General features: G+C 39.6%; 1 protein-coding gene across 18 annotated transcripts in view; it reads right to left on the reverse strand.

Moving 5' to 3' along the window:
• Positions 1 to 1,601: 1,601 nt before the first annotated feature.
• The window catches only part of NXPE3 (neurexophilin and PC-esterase domain family member 3), a 41,778-nt gene continuing 21,456 nt past the window's right edge, over positions 1,602 to 21,923 (reverse strand). For 11 of the 18 annotated variants that reach the window (XM_074033546.1, XM_015446510.3, XM_074033549.1 and 8 more), the window contains 3 exons: positions 17,731 to 17,804; positions 7,717 to 7,923; positions 1,602 to 3,036 (listed from right to left, as the gene is read on the reverse strand). In XM_074033546.1, coding sequence (XP_073889647.1) covers positions 2,486 to 3,036; positions 7,717 to 7,923; positions 17,731 to 17,804 — 832 coding nt within the window. In that variant the 3' untranslated portion in view covers positions 1,602 to 2,485. The remainder of the gene's footprint in view (positions 3,037 to 7,716; positions 7,924 to 17,730; positions 17,805 to 21,923) is intronic. The other 7 variants (XM_074033552.1, XM_074033542.1, XM_074033545.1 and 4 more) reach the window with 2 other exon arrangements.

Consider the following 21,923-nt stretch of genomic DNA (forward strand, 5'->3'; position numbering starts at 1 on the left):
TGGACTTTTTTCAAATACCTTATTTCAAATCGAAACTTGAGTTCCTCATCTATAAAATGGAGCTAATATTACCTACACTACTGGATCATGAACAGAATTAAACCAGTTATTGGTAAATCCCCTGAAATAATAAACAAGCCATGTTTATTGCCTCATTCTAGCTTACCTCTTCTCTTAGTGTTTCTTCAAGTGTGGAATACCACCATTGCATCAGAATCACTAAAGCAGTTGCCACAAAGGTTGGTTCCATAAATCCCAGAGGCATCATGGTCCCTCTTTTTTTTTTTTTTTTCTTTTTTTCTAGAGACAGGGTGGTCTTGCCCTGTTGCCCAGACTGGAGTACAGTGGCATAATCAAGGCTCACTGCAACATCTGCAACCTTCTGCCTCCTGGGCTCAGGCGATCCTCCCACCTCAGCCTCCTAAGTAGCTGGGACTACAGGTGGGTGCCATCACACCCAGCTAGTTTTTGTATTTTTTGGCAGAGATGGGGTTTCACCATGGTACTCAGGCTCAAGCCCCTTTCGGCCTCAAGCAACCCGCCCTCCTCAGCCGCCCAAGACTGTAATCCCTGCTGGGATTACAGGTGGGAGCCACCATGCCTGGCCTTAATTCTTTTATTATTTAACAAAATTTGTTAGAGATAAGATCTCCTGTCCATTGCCCAGGCGGGAGTGTAGTGGCGCAATCATAACACACTGCAGCCTTGAACTACTGGGCTCAATCAATCACCCTGCCTCAGCCTCCCTAGTAGCTGGGACTGTCCGCCCATGCCTGGATCATTTTTTATTTTTTGTAGAGACAAGATCTTACTATGTTGCCCAGGCTGGTCTCAAACTCCTGGCCTCAAGCAATCCTCCTGCCTGGCCTCCCAAAGTGCTGGGATTACAGGCTTGAGCTACCACACCCTGCCATGACTCTTAATTCTGCATTTTTGTCAGATATTACAAGTGATCCTTAGGTACTGTAAAGCCATTAAAATTAAATTATTTAAAATTAAACTATTTTAATATATTTTATTGCCTCATTAGACTCAGAAACAATTAAAAATCTTCTTTCCCCAAAAAATACTTTAAAAACTTGAAGGTGTTCCTCAAGGATAGGAAAGTAAGATCTGGGGCCCTCCTATTTTAAATTAAAAATGCAAATTATTTGACCCATTCTTCTAAGGGTATATATCGTTCATACTTCAAGCATCTGTCTTTCTCTTTAAGACCTCCCTAGTTTCTTCATCTGTCTACTTAGGAGCAACTTAAACTAGACTATAATCTATCATAGCTCAAAAAGAAAAGAGTACTTACTAAATGATCCCAAATTAACTAAACTCATTTAAAATTAATAAGTCAAATAAAATTAATAATTCCATTCTTCTTAGCTAGGCAGTAGGAATAGCAGCTTCTTCCAAGCATGAGAGAATGGGTGTGCCTTTTATGCCCAAATCAAAAAATACCAAAAAAAAAAAAAACCTGTCATGAATTTTAATAGCTTATTAATTTCTAATTAGATTTTAACTTCTAATTGTGGTAAGTAGTTCAAAATAACAACAACAGCAACAACAACAACAACAAAAAAACAAAAACAAAAAAAAAAAACACCTGAAACTGGTGGGAAAAACTTCCACAGCTTTATAATACAATAGCATTCTTTACACAAAAGTCAATTCTTAAAACCCTCAAATTTCAGATCATAAAAATAAATTTCCATTTACAGATTTCCCCCTTCCAGTTCCAAAAGTAGTTATTCTAGAGTAAGTATTCAACACATAAAATTTAGCTGAATCAAATAAAAATCACCAAATGCAAATGTCGATTCCAAAGCACAGATTTTATATATACTGCTTTCATAGTTCCCTTTTGCTCTTTTCTAGATAAAAGCAGGAAATTGTAAATATTCCCACTAAAAAACTCGAACCAAGCACACTGGCCTTTTCAAGTAATTCAGAAAAGGTAGATCATCAAGAGAAACTCCTGAGACACAGCAGTCTTGAGTGCATTCACAAGAGCCTCTGACTGTAAGCTTTCTCTAGTTAACCGCCAGAAGATGGACTACTTGTGCTATGCATGCAGATGCACTCCATTTCCTTTACCAGATAAGCTACAAACACTCTACTACCAACCAAACTTGTCCCTTCCATCAGAATATTTTTCATACTCTTTAGCAAAGTAATCAACCCTCCCAGGAGAAGCTAATTCAAATACACTCATTAGCATCTTTGGTTATAAGAGCAATACAGTGTGTAGATGCTGTTAAGAGTTCTACCATGGCTAAGTCAAGATTAGATAAAATCCTATAGGTAGATATAAATGTAACCTGCATTTTCTAAGCTCCTTGTAAGTCATCATATAAAGTCCAGATCTTTTTGAAATTTTATGCCTATTAATGGCAGTCAGCTCTCACTGGGGCCACTTTCTGTAACTCAGGTCAATTGAGAAGGTCATTGAATATGATTCCTCCAGTCCCTTCCAAGACAGGCTAGGTCTCCCAGGCTAGGTCTCCAAGGGGCACACAAAGGACAAGAACATGTCCAGTTGGTTCTTCACAATAACTTCATCTGGATGCAGCTTGTGCGGTAGATAATGGGCCAGGGTCATCTCCCAGGCATCGACGAGATATACTCCAACCCCTGAGAACATCCTCCGAAGGATGGTGTCCAGCTGAAAGTTGTACCAGTCGCTGTTGAAAAGGCTCACCTCAGGTCCCAGCTCCTGGGCGTTGGCCGTCCGGATGACCACCACGGTCTTTGGGCTTCGATCGAGGAGCCGAACCACTGCTCGACGGATGTTCCTGAGCCGCCGGATGTACACTTCCAAAGGGAAGGTGCTGAAGTGAGACCATACAGCTATGGCAACCACTGTGTTCTTCCCTCCCACAATGCCATTCAGCTCATTCGCCACATAATGGAGCTCACTGCTAAAGACGGTTGTGAAGCGGATGGGTGGACCATGGCAGCGGTATTTGAGCAGGATGTTGTGCTTCTGGTCCACTGCAAGGAAGGGACCCACATTCTTGGGACTACCCAAGTTAAACTCCACTAAATCTGAAACAAGGAAAACTCAAGTTCATAAAAACCTTCAAACCACACACATATATTTTGATTATACCTTATTAAGTGGCTTTAAATAACAAGTTTTTTTTTAAGTACAACAAAAAGGTACAATATAAATGTAAAGGGAATACCTATTTCACTGAACTCTGCCCCCTTTTGTATCAATGGGCCTTTATTCTAAGACGTTTATTATTTAAATTATTACATAAACATAACATTCATTATAAATAACACCATCAGTGATAAGACTCTACACTACACCTGTCTATGCCTGAAAAACAAAATAACCCATTTTTCTCTAATTATTAGGCCAAGAAATGTTGCTATTTGCACTGATCATTGCAATTTTTTTAATCTATGTCTAAAAAGTTTCTGTTAACTTTTATTTTAGGTTTGGGGGTGTATGTAAAGGTTTGTTACATAGGAAAATCTGTCATATATTATTTCATCACCCAGGTTTTAAGCCCAGTACCCAATAGTTATCTTTTCTGCTCCTCTCCTTCCTCCCAACTCCTCGACTCAAGTAGACCCCAGTGTCTGTTGTTTCCTTCTTTGTGTTCATAAGTTCTTATCATTTAGTTCCCACTTGTAAGTGAGAACATGCCGTATTTGGTTTTCTGTTCCTGTGCTAGTTTGATAAAGATAATAGCCTCCAGCTCCATCCATGCTCCCACAAAAGACATGATCTTGTTTTTATTGCTGCATAGTATTCCACAGTATATATGTACCACATTTTCTTTATCCAGTCTGTCATTGATGGGCATTTAGGTTGATTCCATGTCTTTGTTACTGCGAACAGTGCTGCAATGAACATTTGCTTGCATGTGTCTTTATGGCAGAATGATTTATATTCCTCTGGGTATATACCCGGTAATGGGATTGCTGGGTCGAATGGTAGTTCTGCTTTTAGCTCTTTGAGGAATCGCCATACTGCTTTCCACAATGGTCGAACTAATTTACACTTCCACCAACAGTGTGAAAGTGTTACCTTTGCTCTGCAACCTCACCAGGATCTGTTATTTTTTGGCTTTTTAATAATAGCCATTCTGATTGGTGTGAGAACCACAATTTCATTGTGGTTTTGATTTGCATTTCTCTCATGATCAGTGATATTGAGCTTTTTCTTCATATGTTTGTTGGCTGTACGTATGTCTTCTTTTGAGAAGTGACTATTTATGATCATTTAATTTATAAAAATCAACTTGGCATTTACATTTTATTCTCCTAACAGATAAATATTATTTCTTTCAAGACAAGGGCTTTAACTTCTGTTTTATGAGCACATATTAGTAACCAAATACTTCTTTTGGGAAATTCTGTCATTTGTAACAACATGGATGAAACTAGAGGACATTATGCTAAGTGAAATAAGCCACACACAGATGTCTTTGATGTGGAACTTCATGCAGTATTTGCCTTATACTGACTTATATGTGGAAGTAAAAAAAGTTGAAGTAGAGAGTAGAATAGTGGTTACCAGAGGCTGTTAGTGGGGTAGGTGCAATGGGGAAATGTTAATCAAGGTCTCAGAAGGAAAATGTTTTAGAGATCTATTGCACAACATGGTAACCATAATAAATAATAATGTACCGTATATTTCAAAACTGCTAAGAGATTTTAAATGTTCTCACTATAAAAAAGTAAGTATGTGAGGTGATGGATATGTTAATTTACTTGATATAATAATTCCAGTATATATATATCACATTGTACCCCATAAATATACCTATTTGCTGATTTAAAAAGAATGTTTTTAAAAATAAAATTAAAGCAAGTTCAAATGTAATTCTGAAAAGTGAAAACAAACACCTGTGGCTGGGCGCAGTGGCTCAAGCCTGTAATCCCAGCACTTTGGGAGGCCGAGACGGGTGGATCACGAGGTCAGGAGATCGAGACCATCCTGGCTAACACGGTGAAACCCCGTCTCTACTAAAAAATACAAAAAACTAGCCGGGCGAGGTGGCGGGCGCCTGTAGTCCCAGCTACTCGGGAGGCTGAGGCAGGAGAATGGTGTGAACCCGGGAGGCAGAGCTTGCAGTGAGCTCAGATCCGGCCATGGCACTCCAGCCTGGGCGACAGAGCGAGACTCCATCTCAAAAAAAAAAAAAAAGAAAGAAAACAAACACCTGTTTATGCAATAAGCAAAAGAAAGAAGCAACCCTGTTTCTTTTGACTTTCAATTTTACCCTGTAGATGAAAAATCATGTTAATGTCCTATTGAAAAACTTCCGTCTCTATCATGAGAATAACACAGATAGCATCGCTTTTCTCCCTCTAAGTTGTATTTCAAGGCCCAGTTGCCTGGAGACATTCTGAAGGTCCCAGGAATCAGTGGGACTCCTTGTTATTCCAAAAAACTCTGTATAATTCATCACTTAGTATGTGCATCCATGAGGAAAGAAGATGTGTCTCATATCCCTAAATATTCCCTTAAGTGCCTTAAGTAAATGTTGACAATCCAATTCAACTGATATTTCCTAAGCACCTACTTAGTGCCCACTGCTATAGGTGCTACAAGCCAGCAATGCTCAGATGGATAAGCTATAGTCCTTGCCCTCAGGAAGTTCACGGTCAATTTTGAAGAAGTAACATCAGAACAGAATTGTCCTACAGGATGGACAAGGTGGCTCATGCTTGTAATCCCAGTACTTTGGGAGGTCAAGGCAGGCAGATCACTTGAGGTCAGGAGTTTGAGACCAGCCTAGCCAACAAGGTAAAACCCCGTCTCCACCAAAAATACAAAAATTAGCCAGCCGTGGTGGCGGGTGCCTGTAATCTCGGCTACTTGGGAGGCTGAGGCAGGAGAATCACATGAACCTGGGAGGCAGAGGTTTTAGTGAGTAGAGATCACACCACTACACTCCAGCCTGGGCGAGAGTGAGACTCCGTCTCAAAAAAAAAAAAAAAAAAATATATATATATATATATAGATACATATATATATATATATATAAAATTGTCATATATTCTTCTTAAGGGTTAAAGTAGGTTTCACTTTTTTCTCCTTGCATTTCCAGGCTTCTCTTCTAGATTTTCCTACCAAACTACTACTTAGCATTCAGCCCCATTTTAACTGAACAAAAAGCTCAAGCTACCACTTTCTTTTGATTAAGATCAAGCACTGACACAAGGCTTTATTTTTATCAGGTGAAGATATGTCTGTAAAGCATATGGTGGGAAGTGATCAAAATAGTCAGTGTGATCCTTGCTATCAAAGGAAATACCAAGCTACATCATTAGAATTTAAGAAGCAACTACAGACACCTAGAAAGGCCCCCGCTGGTCAGCATCACATCAAACCTTGTCTAGCATCATGCCATACAAAGTATTTCCCTTCTCCTAATGTATAACTTATACTTTATCAAACAAAGCTTAGTTATATCTGTCTCCATTTAAAAAACAAGCAAAACAAAAAGTGGAATTGACTTTACACTGTTGGGGACAATATCTACTTCCTCCTTTCCTTCTAAAAATTCAATTCAAAACTAAGTTGAGGCCAGGTGTGAGCCACCAGCACTTCGGGAGGTGGAGGCGGGCAGACTGCTTGAGCATGAGAATTCGAGACTAGCCTGAGCAACTCAGTGAGACCTTGTCTCTACAAAAAATACAAAAAATTAGTCGAGTGCAGTGGCTCACACCTGTGGTCCCAAACGCTTGGGAGGCTGAGGTGGGAGGATCACTTGAGCCCAGGAGGTTGAGGCTGCAGTGAGCCACGATCACACCATTGCACTCCAGTCTGAGTGAGAGAGGGAGACCTCGATCAATCAATCAATAAATAAAACTAAGTTGACCTAACAAATAAAGAGCTGATAAAAAAAAAACACAAACAACTCACAACAAACTATCAGGCTTTACTTTATTAAAAGCCTTGCCCACACACAGCCATTAAAAACAGTTCCCACAAAACCATTTATCAGCTCTCTAAATTGTAAGCAGGGTCTTTATTTCTGCTCCTTCAGGATCCCTCCTTCCTTACCTCATCCACACCCCTTCCAGAAAGAGAAGAATGCCCTTGTGAAGAAGGAGTGCGCCTCCAACCACTGGGGTTTGTTCTGAGTGTGGAGAATAGCCCCAGAGCCAAGCAGAGAAATCAAGAAGTTAAGAATGCTGGAACTTACCCAGGCTCCCTCAGGAGGAGCCAACTCCATTTCAGAGTCACACCAATGGTAGGCCCAATGGATGACACAGGGATGGCTTTGCTGCAAGGATGCAATATGGACCACCACAGGTCTGGCTGCTTCCTTCTACTTAAAGCTACTATAAACTTGGAGCTGGATGAGACAGAACTAGGGGAGAAGCAACTGGAAATGCCCACCTCTATTTACAACCCATAATATTAGAAGTGAAAGACACCTGTGAAGTGACATGGTCCAGCTGTCTCATCTCACACATGGAGAAATGAAACCCTAAAAAGTAAATGACTTGTCCAAAGTCATACAGCTCATCAGTGCCATAAACCTCAATGAGAACCCAGTGCTTCCATGAGTACAACACAACACAGCTATTGATGAGAAACTGTCACACCTCTCTCCAGGGTACGAGTACCTCTTTAGTCCTACAGAGAAATAAATGTTTCCTCACCTGATAACCTTTCTTCAGGCACCTGAGTGAGCCTGCTGATTTCAAAGCCGATGTGGGAAAGGGTTATGAAACAAAAGGCAAAGTACCAACCTGGAACAAACGTTGTAAGGTATTCAAACCATTGCCTGATGGTTGAGTCACCAAATAAATGCACCACTTTTCTTTGCAAGCACTCTGTAATGTTGTCAGGGTCATTAAACTGACGCATCTTAAACTTTCTGGGCCTCCACTGGTCTTTATAATAATACCCAGAAGGAAAAGTTGCTAAGCCTTGAGATAGTTCTAGATTGTTAGTCTCTGTAAAGAAAAATGAAAAACAAGTATTTTAATATTCTCATCCAACAATAGATGAAAAATGTCCCAAGAAACAATTATGCCCATGTATTTGTTAGCCTGATGGCATATGGGAAACATTTCCTGCTGTCAGATCTCAAATCCCAGACTTTTCTCCTCAGTAAAAAAAGGTTTTCTACAGCCATAAAAAAGAACGAGTTCATGTCCTTTGCAGGGACATGGATGAAGCTGCAAGTCATCATTCTCGGCAAACTAACACAGGAACAGAAAACCAAACAACTCATGTTCTCCCTTGTAAGCAAGAGCTGAACAACAAGAACACATGGACACAAGGAGGGGAACATCACATACTGGGGCCTGTCGGGGGGTGGGGGGCAAGGGGAGGGAGAGCATTAGGACAAATACAAGGCTTAAAACCTAGATGATGGGTTGACAGGTGCAGCAAACCACATGTATACCTATGTAACAAATCTGCACATTCTGCACATGTATCCCAGAACTTAAAGTAAAATTAAAAAAAAAAAAAAAGTTTTTCCTTTGTACAAAAATGGGAAGATCTGAAATGGGCATGAGCATGTTGGTGGACGGAAAGGAAAGGAGGGACTTTCAGCATTCCCTCTACTTACATTTTTTTTGAGATGGAGTCTCACTCTTTTTGCCCAGGCTGGAGTGCAGTGGCACAATCTTGGCTCACTGCAACCTCCACCTCCTGGGTTCAAGCGATTCTCCTGCCTCAGCCTCCCAAGTAGCTGGGATTACAGACATGCACTACTATGCCTAGCTAACTTTTGCTTTTTTTTTTTTTTTTTAGACAGAGTCTCACTCTGTCGCCAGGCTGAAGTGCAGTGGCGCAATCTCAGCTCACTGCAACCTCCACCTCCCGGGTTCAAGCAATTCTCCTGCCTCACCCTTCCAAGTAGCTGGGACTACAGGCATGCACCCAGCTAATTTTTGTATTTTTAGTAGAGACAGGGTTTCACCATGTTGGCCAGGATGGTCTTGAATTCTCTTGACCTCGTGATCCACCCGCCTCGGCCTCCCAAAGTGCTGGGATTACAGGTGTGAGCCACCGCGCCCAGCCAATTTTTGCACTTTTAGTAGAGACAGGGTTTCACCATGTTGCCCAGGCTGATCTCGAACTCCTGATCTCAAGTGATCTGCCTGCCTCGACCTCCCAAAGTGCTAGGATTACAGGCGTGAGCCACCATGCCCAGCCTGATTACAAATGTTTTTATCAAAGCCAAATATAAAGGAAGACAAAACCCAAGAAAATGTGTGGACATAAGCATTTATCCAGCATTCTCCCAGAACAGAACAGTTTCTCACCCACATGCCTGCAAGGCAAGTAACAACTTAGACTAATATTTTACACATATGGAGTGGTATTCACTCACTGTTTTCATCCCATTAAAAGCAAAATTACAATCCATGAATCCTACCTTCAAATTTTATTTTTAATTCCAAAAAAAATCACTTAATATGGAGAACAAACTAATGGCAGACAATCTAACGGATTATTCTCCATAATACAAAAGGTTCAGAAAGTCTTCATACATCATGAACAATGCTAAAAATACATCACCAATGTGTACTCCTGGTTGTAACCTAGCTACACATGATAACACAAGCAAAAGGACACCTTTCAGAGGGAGAGTCAACATCCTTCTGCCCTAACACCTCCTGTAGAAAATGCCACTGTGGAAACGACAAACGTTATATGCTTCAAAACAGATTGTAATGGCTAATATTTCTTGCAAGTTTACTCTGCATCAGACACTATTCTGAGCAAACATATTATCTCCTATTCTCACAGTAACTCTTTAAAGCAGCTACTATTGCTATCCCTGCCTTTCAGAACAGCTAAACAACTTGACCAGGGTCCCAGAGCTGAGCTAGTAAGCAGCAAAGTCAGCACCTGGCCCAAGCAGGTGAGCCCAAAGCCCACGATCTTAACCACTGTGTGCTAGGTTACTTCTCAAAGACAATGTTTATAGATGTTAGCCTTTTTTTTTTTTTCTTGAAGATATATATTTATTCATTTCTAACAATTATTCAAACCTACAATCTCTAAGAAACCACCAGTTTACATCATTTTCATACACAACCTTTATCATAATCCAGTCATTCTATAGTCACCTATTAAGCCACAATTTGGAATCTAAATGCTTACATAACTCAGAAATTTAATTGAGTCCCCTATTTGTAACTACTTTTAGTTTATTTGACTTGACATTATCTGTGTTACTCCAAATTATTTTGGTTTTTATCCCTCCAAAGAAGATGCTCTATTTGACAGTGCGTATCTAATCTTTTTTCTTCGGCATCTGCTAATTCTTTGCAGGTTCAGAGCCCAAGTAGAAAAGGAAACTGAACGCTGATTTTAAAAAGCTTTATTTGGCCACTTTGGGAGGCCGAGGCAGGTGGATCACGAGGTCAGGAGATCGAGACCATCCTGGCTAACATGGTGAAACTCCGTCTCTACCAAAAATATAAAAACTTAGCCAGGCATGGTGGCAGGCGCTTGTAGTCCCAGCAGCTCGGGAGGCTGAGGCAGGAGAATGGCGTGAACCGGGAGGCGGAGCTTGCAGTGAGCCAAGACCGTGCCACTGCACTCCAGCCTGGGCGACAGAGCAAGACTCCGTCTCAAAAAAAAAAAAAAAAGAAAAGCTTTATTTGGCAAATGCGATTATCAAAGAAAAATTGGGGGGGGAGGGTAAATATTTCCTTGGCTTGTTCAGAAATAATTTCTCAACACGTTATCAAGTGTAGCTTTACCATGTTACTGCACCTTGTGCAAAGCTCCCTCATTATATCAGTACATCGAGTGGCATAGCTAGAAAGCTCCAGAGACGATACCTAGGGCCCACAGAAAACATTTACTAGAATAAGAATTAAAAGTAATTTTGATGTTACCATTTTTTACCACTGTTAATTCAGCAGACTCCGTTATTCTGTGTCAAATATGCGTTATAAAGGAAAGTATACCTCACACAGGAAACAATTACCATTTCCATTCAAATGTCAATTATATTTACTACCAGAGCTAAGTCAAGGAAAGCAAATCAATGACTAAATCTGACATTAATTCTTTAAACATGCTGCATGTTACATGAGAAAAATCCTATTTTTTAAATGAAATGCACATACCTATGTTGCCCCCTAATGGTCAGTTGGGACAAAAACATTTCCTGACAATTTTAAGACGATTTTTAAGCAGTCTGTGGCTGTTTAAACGGTGTTTCTTGGAACTCAGAATGCATTTCATGTAAGATAGCTGAGATATGAAAGTCTCCTAAATAGATGATATAACCCCTAATTTACTATTCACATGGAATAAAAATAATGAAAACAAAAAAATAAAAATGAGCTATTATTCAACTTTCTGGTTATCCTGAAAATTGCTGGTGAAGAAAAAAGTTTAAACAGAGGTGGTTGTAAAAGCAGATATGAAGACTTGGGCAAAACCAGAAGGGATATTTTTTATTATTTGAAAGTAACGTCCCTGTATCTCTAAAATGTCTTGGCTTCTCTTTAAAGCCCATGGTTTGCCTTTTCCTCAACAGGGTGTCATCCGTGTAATCCATTAGCCACAGGGAGGGCCAAAGATGGAACAAAACAAAGGAGAAAAAGGCATAGAGAAATTTCCCTAAATAATCCAGAAAGAGCTGGACAAAAGGAACACAACGTGAATGGAGGTGGAGCGGGGCGGGGAGGGCCGCGGGGTGAGCACGTGCAGCAAACCTGTCCCTTCATTTTATGGTATGGAATTGTCTGCAGAATTAAGAACAGTAAAAGGCAGGGCAACGGGGAGTACACAGTTTATAAGGGGAAAAAAGACAAGACAGAAGAAATGGGATCAACCAATTCCCTGCACCAGAGATTGCCATGAGCATAGGAAGCTTGGGATAAGGTCAGTAGGGAGGGATAGGATGAGGCAGGATGAGGAATGGGGACAGTGTGTATTGAACTGGTTAGAAACACTCTGCCAAGCGCTGGGAATATGAGAAGGGCCCAGCTACACAGCAATTGTAATGGCTTGAGTTTGAGTTTACGCCTTGAATTCCCCCTATGAAACCCTGGAAATTTACTTTTCTGTCCTATATATTTTACTACCCTAAAACCTCTGCATTTTACAGAGGAAAGCTAAGAATGTTACACAGATAGAAATTCTATGAATTCATAGACTGTTGAATGGGACCTCAGAGAGTAGCTAGTCCAAGTATCTTTTTTTTTTTTTTTTTGAGATGGAGTCTTGCTCTGTCGCCCAGACTGGAGTGCAGTGGTGCGATCTCGGCTCACTGCAAGTTCCACCTCCTGGGTTCACAACATTCTCCTGCCTCAGCATCCCAAGTAGCTGGGACTACAGGCACCCGCCACCACGCCCAGCTAATTTTTTGTATTTTTAGTAGAGATGGGGTTTCATCATGTAGTCAGGATGGTCTCGATCCCCTGACCTCGTGATCCACCCGCCTCAGCCTCCCAAAATGCTGGGATTACAGGCGTGAGCCACCGCGCCTGGCCGTCCAAATATCTTTTAAAGATGAAGAAAGCAAGTAACAGAGTGACTTGACAAAGTTTCTCAGTGAGTATAGAGGCAGGTAGTGGTAGATGTGGTACCATTTACAAAGACAAATACATTTCACTGATATATTGAGGAGGCTTCCTTCCCTCAAATGATTTTTATATGCAGAACATGGGCCCTTTGATTTCCAGGTTAACTAAGTTAAAGACATTCTATATCAAATTCTTTTTTCCAGCAATTGGAAAGTAGTTGTTTTTAAAATAGCTTTGTCCCTTTGACATCTGCATCCAGTTAGTTAAATTTTAAAAAAATAAAATAGCTTTGTCACATTTGTTATAACATTTATCTGCCATTTTTTAGAAATCAATATCAGATGAGGTCTCATCCATAAAATGCCTAGTTTCATTTTTGCTGCATAACATGAAACACTATCATTGACTTCATGATCTGTATACTAGAAGGTTGATACATTTGACTACTGTACACCGGGCACAGTGGCTCATACCTGTAATACCCAACACTTTGGGAGGCCAAGGCAGGCGGATTACTTGAGGTCAAGAGTTCCAGACCAGCCTGGCCAACATGCAAAACGACATCTTTACTAAAAATACAAAAATTAGCCAGGCATGGTGGCATTGTGCCTGTAATCGTAGCTACTTGGGAAGCTGAGGCAGGAGAATTGCTTGAACCCGGGAGGCAGAGGTTTTAATGAGCTGAGATCACACTACTACACTCCAGCCTGCGTGACAGAGCGAGACACCTTCTCAAAAAAAACAAAAAAAGTAACTACTGCAGGCAAACCAAAGCATCAAGACATCATTGGCCATACCTCCTAAACATGGTTAAGGGTCAGTAGGGAAAATGCTAGATGAAGAGTCACAGGACCTAGTCTAAGTCTGTCTCCACATCTCCAACTCTGAGACTTCAGAAATCATTTAAACTTTCATCTTATTCCCTAACTACATCCTCAAAGTCTAGCCTAACAGAGAAGGAATCAAAATGATAACACAATAAGTGAAATCTCTGGATTCCGGTTACATCATCCATAAAATGGGTCAACTACTAGTAATTTTGAAGGGTTACTGTGAAAATTCAATACTGTAATAGTGTGAATAGTAAAGCGCATGCTAGAGTCCTGGAAACATCCTGTGTGTTCTAAACGTTCAATAACTTGGTCTAGATGGTAGTTATTTTATTAGTTTTCTATTGCTGTGTAACACATCACCACAAACTTACTGGCTTAAAAACAAGGGACATTTACTAACCCGCAGATCTGCAGGTCAGGAGTTTGAGACATAGCATAACTGTGTTCTCTCCTCAGTCTCACAGGCTGAAATCAGGATGTTATCAGGGCTGTGTTCTCTGAGAAGAGCCTTCAGAAAGGTCATTCAAAGCCAGGCGCGTCGCTCACATCTGTAATCCCAGCACTTTAGGAGGCCGAGGAGGGCAGATTGCTTGAGCTCAGGAGTTCGAGACCAGCCTGGCCAACATACTGAAACCCCATCTCTACTCAAAATAGAAAAATTAGCCAGGAGTGGTGACACACACCTGTAATCCCAGGTACTTGGGAGGCCGAGGCACAAGAATCGCTTGAACACAGGAGGCGGAGATTTGCAGTGAGCCAGGACTGCACCACTGCACTCCAGCCTAGGCGACAGAGCAAGACTCTGTCTCAAAAACAAACAAAAAACAAACAAACAAAAACAGTTCATTGAAGTTACTGGCAGAACTCAGTTACTTGTGGTTTTAAGACCCATTTCCTTGATGGTTATCAGCCAGGAGATGCCCTCCAGCTCCTAGAAGTTGCCTATATTCCTAGCCATGTGGCCCCCTTCATCTTTAAAACCAGCAACAAATAATCTCCCTCACATGGAATCCTTCTTTCTTCAGGAAGAACATGGCCCCTGTTAAGGGCTTATCTGATCTAAGGTCAGGTCTACCTAGGATAATGTCACTCTCTTAAAGTCAACTTTGTCATATAACATAATCAAATCACAGGAATGATACACCATCATATTTACACGTCCCTCCCACACTTAAGAGGAAGGAGATTATGTAAGAGTATAGATCACTGAAAGTCCTCTTAGTATTCAACCTACCACAGCTACAAAGATAACACACAAATGTAAAATTTCATTGTTCTTATCTATACTGTTGCTATTAGATCGAGTCTTATCCTAAACTCTCAGTAAGTTCCCCCCAAAAATATAACCTCAAGTTGTTGATGAGGTTAGAATCTGTCAAGGTTCCTGAGCCACTTAGCTGTGATAATCTGGGGACCACATTACAGGTACTAATGAAAACTCAGCAGTAATTCTGGCACTAGGAAAATCTGACATAAACCAGATGCTTGCCCTTAATAAGGTAGTCAACTAGAATTACAAACTGTTTTCCCTTGCTTTTGACTAGAATTATGACCACAAGTAGCAGTAGCACTGGCAATCTCAAGCAACCTAAATATGAAACTTAACAATAATTTTACCTTGTAAGAATATTAATTAGCTAATACATAAATACAATTTCATAGGGGAAAAAAACTTCAAAATATAGAATTCATAAGTGAAATAAAAGTACAAATACTATAAACCCCTTCTAAGGCTAAAGCAAAGAAAATACAACACAAGCCCCAAATACCTTGTGGTGCCAGAAAGGAAGTGCTCAAAACAAACAAAAGGATGAGAGCACACAGGGTGACAAAAGGGCATAAAGAAGCCAAACTGAAAGCATTCTCAACTGCCAAAACTGGAACAATTTGAGCAAAAATAAAAGAAAATAAAATAATGATGGAATTGGATTGGATTATAACCCAAAGAATGAAATTATCATGAGTCTACACTGATATAAATACTTAAAATGAAGAAGGGACCACTCTTCTTTGCAGAATTCCAACTAATAAACGTTGAAAGATTGAGAGACATTAAAAGTCACAATTAGAATGCCACCAAAATCATTGCCACAGGCAAGATCTGATGAACCCTGATGAATGCTAAAATTAGTTGGTGAAAGTTTAAGCAGAAACAGAATGTTTACATAGAATGAAGTAAAAGAAGGAAAAATACGAGCCCTTTATTTAGGGTCTTTGAGTGCCCCCTGGTGGTCAATAGAGTGAAATTCAATGAAGTTCTGCCAAGCTGGGTTCCTTCTATATTCCATAAAGCAATTGCCCTTCTCTTTTCTTTCCAGTTATATACCTGTTACAAGAAGATGGTTTTCCTATTAAAAACCAGGATATTCTGCTCCTACAAATTCATACTTCCTTCCTCTAAAAGTATATCAAAAGTCTCACTAATTACCAAATCTATCTTCCCTCTAACCAGAAGAGTAAATCATAAAACCATAGCCACTTCCTGGTTGATCCTCAAGACTTGTCAGGTACAGGTAAACTTTCCAAAGTTCCTCCCACTGACCATCCCTGGGACACCTAGGGACATCACAATAAGGGCAAGCCAGTCGAAGACTGTGAGAAAGGAGGACAGATCCAGTAGTGGGAGAGAGGGCCTCCTGAGGATATCAGACATGGAGAGTGTTTAGAGCACAGTACTACCGAAGAACACCATGTCTACTGACATCTTGACAATCTAAGCAATCTAAGGCCCAAACAGATAAAAGATAAATATTTCCATTATTGAAGTCTCATATACAAAGCCTCTAAAATTAGTAATTCATTTGGTTCAAGTAAATCAAAAACAGCTCTTCATCAGGAAAAGACTGGGAATTCTTGTGGCATACAATAGTAGAGACAAGGGATATAAACTGGCAGTGCCCTGGCTGCATATGGGCCAAACGGATTTCATTTAGCCCATACAATATTTTCAAAGTCTTGAATTAGATGTCAATGTTCTAAAATCTGGAGATATCACATTTAAAAAATCAAAGTTTCTGGTTTCTCTTGGAAAAAACAAATCTATGGATCTGCCCATATAGGGTTTGTTTCTACATGGTAACAAAGGAGCAGAAACTGAAAAGAGGCTGCCCCTTGAGATGGTCCTTGCTTTTCAGTTCCTTCCCCACCACTCAAACAAGGCATGTGGCTAATATCCACTCTGCTTGATCCATATGTATTAAATATTGAGCCCCTGAAGCAAAAGGGTTTACAACATCTACAGAGTAGAGTACTATTAGTTAATATACTTATAAAAGCTAGAAGGACCTTGCCCGCCATCTGTATAAGCTTCATTAGTAACGTTCATCCCTTCTTTCTAAAAATCACGATAGCTAATTATATCTGTTCTGCAAAAACATAACATAAACATTTGCTGCTCTGAATTTTGTTCTTTTACTATTAATATTCTACAGCAATAAATCAGAGTCACCCAAAAAGTCTGTTAAAACATGAACTGCTGGGCCCCACCAGCCAGGGTTTCTGTTTCAGTCGTCTGAGCTGGGACTTGAGAATCTGCAATTCTATCAGGTCTCCTGGTAATGCTGATGCCATGGATCCACAGATCACACTTTGAGAACAGCTGCTATTCTCCAACCCAGTGTTTTTTATTTTAAACATTTCCATTATAATTTTACCCATATGTCTCAAGTATCTCTAGAAAAGCAATGTCCTACACAACTTTTTGTGATGATGGATAAATTCTATATAAAATGCTGTCTATATATAGTTATTCGGCATGTGTGATTAAATAACTAGATTTTGAATTTTATTTAATCTTAATTAAATTTGAATCACTACATGTGACTAGTTGCTATCACATTGGACAACATTGTTCAAAGACTCAAGGAGCCAAACAGAAGAAGGCTGGCAAGAGAAGAAAATTTTTACATGAGCATAAATAGCAAAACTCGGCCATGCACATGTCTGTAATCCCAGCACTTTGGGAGGCCAAGGTGGGAGGACTGCTTGAGCTCAGGAGTTCAAGACCATCCTGGGCAACACGGCAAAAAATTGTCTCTGCAAAAAAAATACAAAAATCAGCCAGGTGTGGTGGTGTATGCCTGTAGTCCCAGCTACTTGAGAGGCTGAGGTGGGAGGATCACTTGAGCCCAGGAGGTCAAGGCTGCAGTGAGTCAAGATTGTGCCACTGCACTCCAGCCTAGGTAACAGAGTAAGATCCTGTCTCAAAAAAATAAAATAAAATAACAATAATTACGCACGTAAGATCTGATTTTTTAAATCAAACAGTACTTTTAATATTTTCAATTGTGACCAGAAGTAACTATGGCATATAAGTTTTTGCAGCATAAATGAAACAACAGAGCCTCAACCCACTTAGTAAGAAAAACAATAAATCATCAAGCTTATTCTTTTTTTTTTTTTTTTTTTTTTTTTTTTTTTTTACCTTTTATTCTTCTGGGAATCACAGTTACCCAATCAGGTCCACTGGAGTTGATTGGCATTTTGATATTGACACCACTTTAAGAGGAATAAAAAAGCACAAGCTCAGGTTCAGGAACATTTATTTTCAGATATATGTCTTTACTTGCAAATGATAAAATGACTAATTTCACAGAGACTTATGATGATGAAACATACTTATGAATGTTAACCAACACAAATAATAAACTGGGTTTCTTATAATAGGCAGGTTATATGTATATAAAAACTGAAAAAAATTAAATTGATTCTTAAAATTTCACTCCACTGTATACTGCTAAGAGCGCAAACTCCAAAATGACCAATTCTGGTTTGAATGATGTACTCCCCTCGGACTCAGAGAATGGCTCACACTGACAAGAATGTCTACTTTGTCATTATCTAGTTTTCAGGCTGCAAGTTCATGCTGCATTAAGTCATGTATCTGACTCCTTAGGCCTTTTCCAGATCTCAGAGGAGTCCTACATGGGACACTTGCCCCCAGATATTTACTTATGCAGTACTTTGCTCATCATTACCAGGACTCTCTAGTGTCTGTTCCCCTTACTAAAACATGTACTACTCGAGGGAGGCAGCAGGGGAAAAAAGTAAAATACAATAAAACATATACTACTCAAAGACAAGGGTGATGCCTCATTCATCTTTGCATCCTAGCACAGGCCCTGGTCTAGAATCCATACTCTATTTTTGGAGGGCTGCATTAAAACGTGGGGGAGGGTGGAGGTAAGGAGAAAAGCACTGAAAATTCAGGGCAACTATTCCAGAAACTGAGTCACAATAAAACTAGGCCTCATGTACTTAGACCAAAAACAAAAAAATAAAATGTTAACTCCCCAAACTCTTGATATGGGAATATGCAGTCATTTTTTATTATTTCTTCAATTTCAGAAAAAATTGTTTATTCAACAAATAATTCTTAAGCTTCTGAAGCCAGGTACTGTCCTAGAATCCAGGGCTACTACAGTAAGCAAAACACAGCATCTCCTTCTTCATGGAGCTGACACAGAGGAGACAGACAAAAAACAAGTAATGAAGGAAGCATACAGGCCTGGCCACATTAGAGCATAATCGAATTTCATAGCTTAAATAAAGTGATTTTTAAGACAGCACATATAAACTACTTTCATGAGTTTAGAGTTTTATGGTAAGAAAAAAATATACAATTTACTTGTCTATAGTTATAAGAATTATATAATTATTATTGTACAATAATTTTCTTGCAAAAACATAATTTCCTTTATAATTTTCCTGCCAAAATATTTAGCCTCAATCTAATCACATGGAAAGTGAAAACAATAAAGCAAATCCAAAGTAGAGTGGGTGTGCTGGCTCATGCCTGTAATCCCAGCACTTTGAGAGGCCGAGACGGGCGGATCTCCTTAAAGCCAGGAGTTTGAGACCAGCCCGGCCAACACAGCAAAACTCCATCTCTACTAAAAATACAAAAATTAGCCAGGTATGGTGGTGCACGCCTAGTAGTCCCAGCTACTCCGGAGGGTGAGGCACAAGAATCACTTGATCCCAGGAAGTAAAGTGAGCCGAAGGTTACAGTGAGCTGAGATCACTGCATTGCACCCCAGCCTGGGTGACAGAGCGACACTCTGTCTCGAGAAGAAAAAAAAAAAAAAGTAAAGGACATTCTACAAAACAGCAACATCAAAATTGCCAATGTCATACAAAACAAAACAGGCTAAAGAATTCTTTTGGATTAAAGAGATAACCAAACATACTGTGTAAGCATAGATTAAATTAGTTAAAATTTAAAAGATAGCTATAGAAGTCATTATTGGGACAAGTGAAGAAACTTGAATATCTAATATGAACTGCATATTAAATAATAGTACTATAACAATGATAAATGTCCCAAATGTGATCATTATGGTTACATGTTAGAGAAAGTCCATTTTCTTAGAAGAGGCATGTTTATGGAGTGCAGAGCCATGATGTCTGCACCATACTCTCAGATGGTTCAGGGGAAAAAATTATACACAGATACATATAAACACAGAGAAAGAAAAGCAAAATGTGGCAAAACATTAATAATAGTGAATCTAAGTTAAAGGTATATGAGTTCATTGTTATTATTCCTGCAACGTTTCTAAAGATTCAATATTTTTAATAAAAAGTTAGAAAAAAGCAGCAATCATGCTAAAATAAAAGGGAAATGTTGTAGGTGATAAGCCCATTCTTTCAAAAGGCCTTCCCTTATATTAATAGGATCTTTAAGGAAACCCCTGTTGTCCTTTCCAAAACTAACACTTTTATTCCCTTACAGATAAAGAACAAAGATGCCATTCCTCTAATTGTTCAACTGTCATTTAGGGAACCAAATACCAAGGCTAAGATTCTTCGTTCTTTCTGGTTTAAGTAAGGTTATGAGTGACCAAGGAAGAGAAGGAAAAAAGGTTATCAGTTCAACATATTTGGGCCATGAGCTCAAAACAGTACACCCAAAGATCCCCCAAAAAATCAATTTAAATCTTTTTCTTTTTCTTTTCAGATGGTCTTATGCAATATTTTAGAACCTAAAGAGAATAAAGGATGGAAAATGAAAACCAATTATAAGGACTCTGTCAAATGTTTGCTTTCCAAAAACTTACACCACCTCAAACATTGTTTTCTCAGCAAACGTCCAGGTAAATAGAATTCTGCAATTATTCTACAACACTGTACCATCAACCAGCCTCACCCAGGACATGCAAGTAAGGGCAGGGACAAACACATTATTTTATCCTTGTGGGTTCACGGGTGTTTTTTGTTTTAATGGTAGAATTTACAGTCAGAAATACTTTTAAGTTTTACACTAAGTTAGCTCTCTAAACTTTCTCTATTTTCCACATGGAATTTGAGTCAATTACTATGCTTCTTCCTCTTTGCTAGACCACTAAGTAGACTGACAACATAACTCTATAGGGCAATTATAGTTACCAATCATTTACTATAGATTTCAAAAAAATTATGACAGTGGAATTGGAATGTTCCCAACACAAAGATGATAAATGCTTCAGGCAATGGATACTCCAATTACCCTGATTTGATCATTACCTTTTATATGCTTGTATCAAAATATCATATCTACCTCAAAAATATGTACAACTAGTATGTATCCATACTAATTTAAAAATCTAAAAACACAACTCTAACGGAGCATGGGGGCTCACATCTGTAATTCCAGCCCTTTGGGAGGCCAAGGCAGGAGGACTACTTGAGCCCAGGGGTTCAAGACCAGCCTGGGCAACATAGTGAAACCACATTTCTAAAAAACATACAAAAATTAGCTGGGTGTGGTGGCACACACCTGTAGTCTGACACGGGAGGTGGCGCACACTCGGGAGGCTGAGGCGGGAGAATCGCTCAAACCCGGGATGTCAAGGCTGCAGTGAGCTACAATCATGCCACCGCACTCCAGCCTGGGTGACAAAGTGAGACTCTGTTGCAAAACAAACCAACCAACCAACCCTCTAAAATAGAGTAACTGAGTAGTCTTCATACATAGGCAAAAAAGTACACAGAAATAAAATAATCTGCTCAGTCACTAATAAACAGCATGTCTGAAACCTGAACTCAGGAATAAAATGAAAAAACTTGTTTTGGTTTTGTTTGGAGGAGCTGTGAAATTTCATTTTGTTTTCATTTTGTACTGAACCATAGAAAATACTAGTCTTCTCAGCAGTACAGTAAACACTGTACATTGAGTAGTGCTCCCTCTGCTGGCCTTCCAAAGGTATGGCATGACTCCACTACACATGTACATAACCCGGTATGACCAAAAGCTGACTTCAGGGTGGAAAACTGAAGGGTTTTATTTTAGGAACTCCTACAAACCACATACTTTATGGTAGCAACTTTTCTCCCATCTGGTAATGAGTGGACATAAACTATGAAATTTTTTAGGGTGCCCAGATGTACTTAACAAAAATACCTCCCTTTTATCCAAGAAAAAAATTCTCTCTACCAAGGACTGTTTAAAAACAATATACTCCATTAAAAAGTAAAAAACATGTATACATTCTTTCAAACAATTGTACTTTTTTGTTGAGGCAGGGTCTCACTCTGTTGCCCAGGCTGTAGTGCAACTGTGATCACAGCTCACTGCAACCTCAAACTCCTGGGCTCCAGCCTTCCTCCCACCTCTGCCTCCCAAAGTGCTGGGACTAC

The sequence above is a fragment of the Macaca fascicularis genome, chromosome 2, assembly GCF_037993035.2.
Source record: "Macaca fascicularis isolate 582-1 chromosome 2, T2T-MFA8v1.1".
Taxonomy (NCBI): domain Eukaryota; kingdom Metazoa; phylum Chordata; class Mammalia; order Primates; family Cercopithecidae; genus Macaca; species Macaca fascicularis.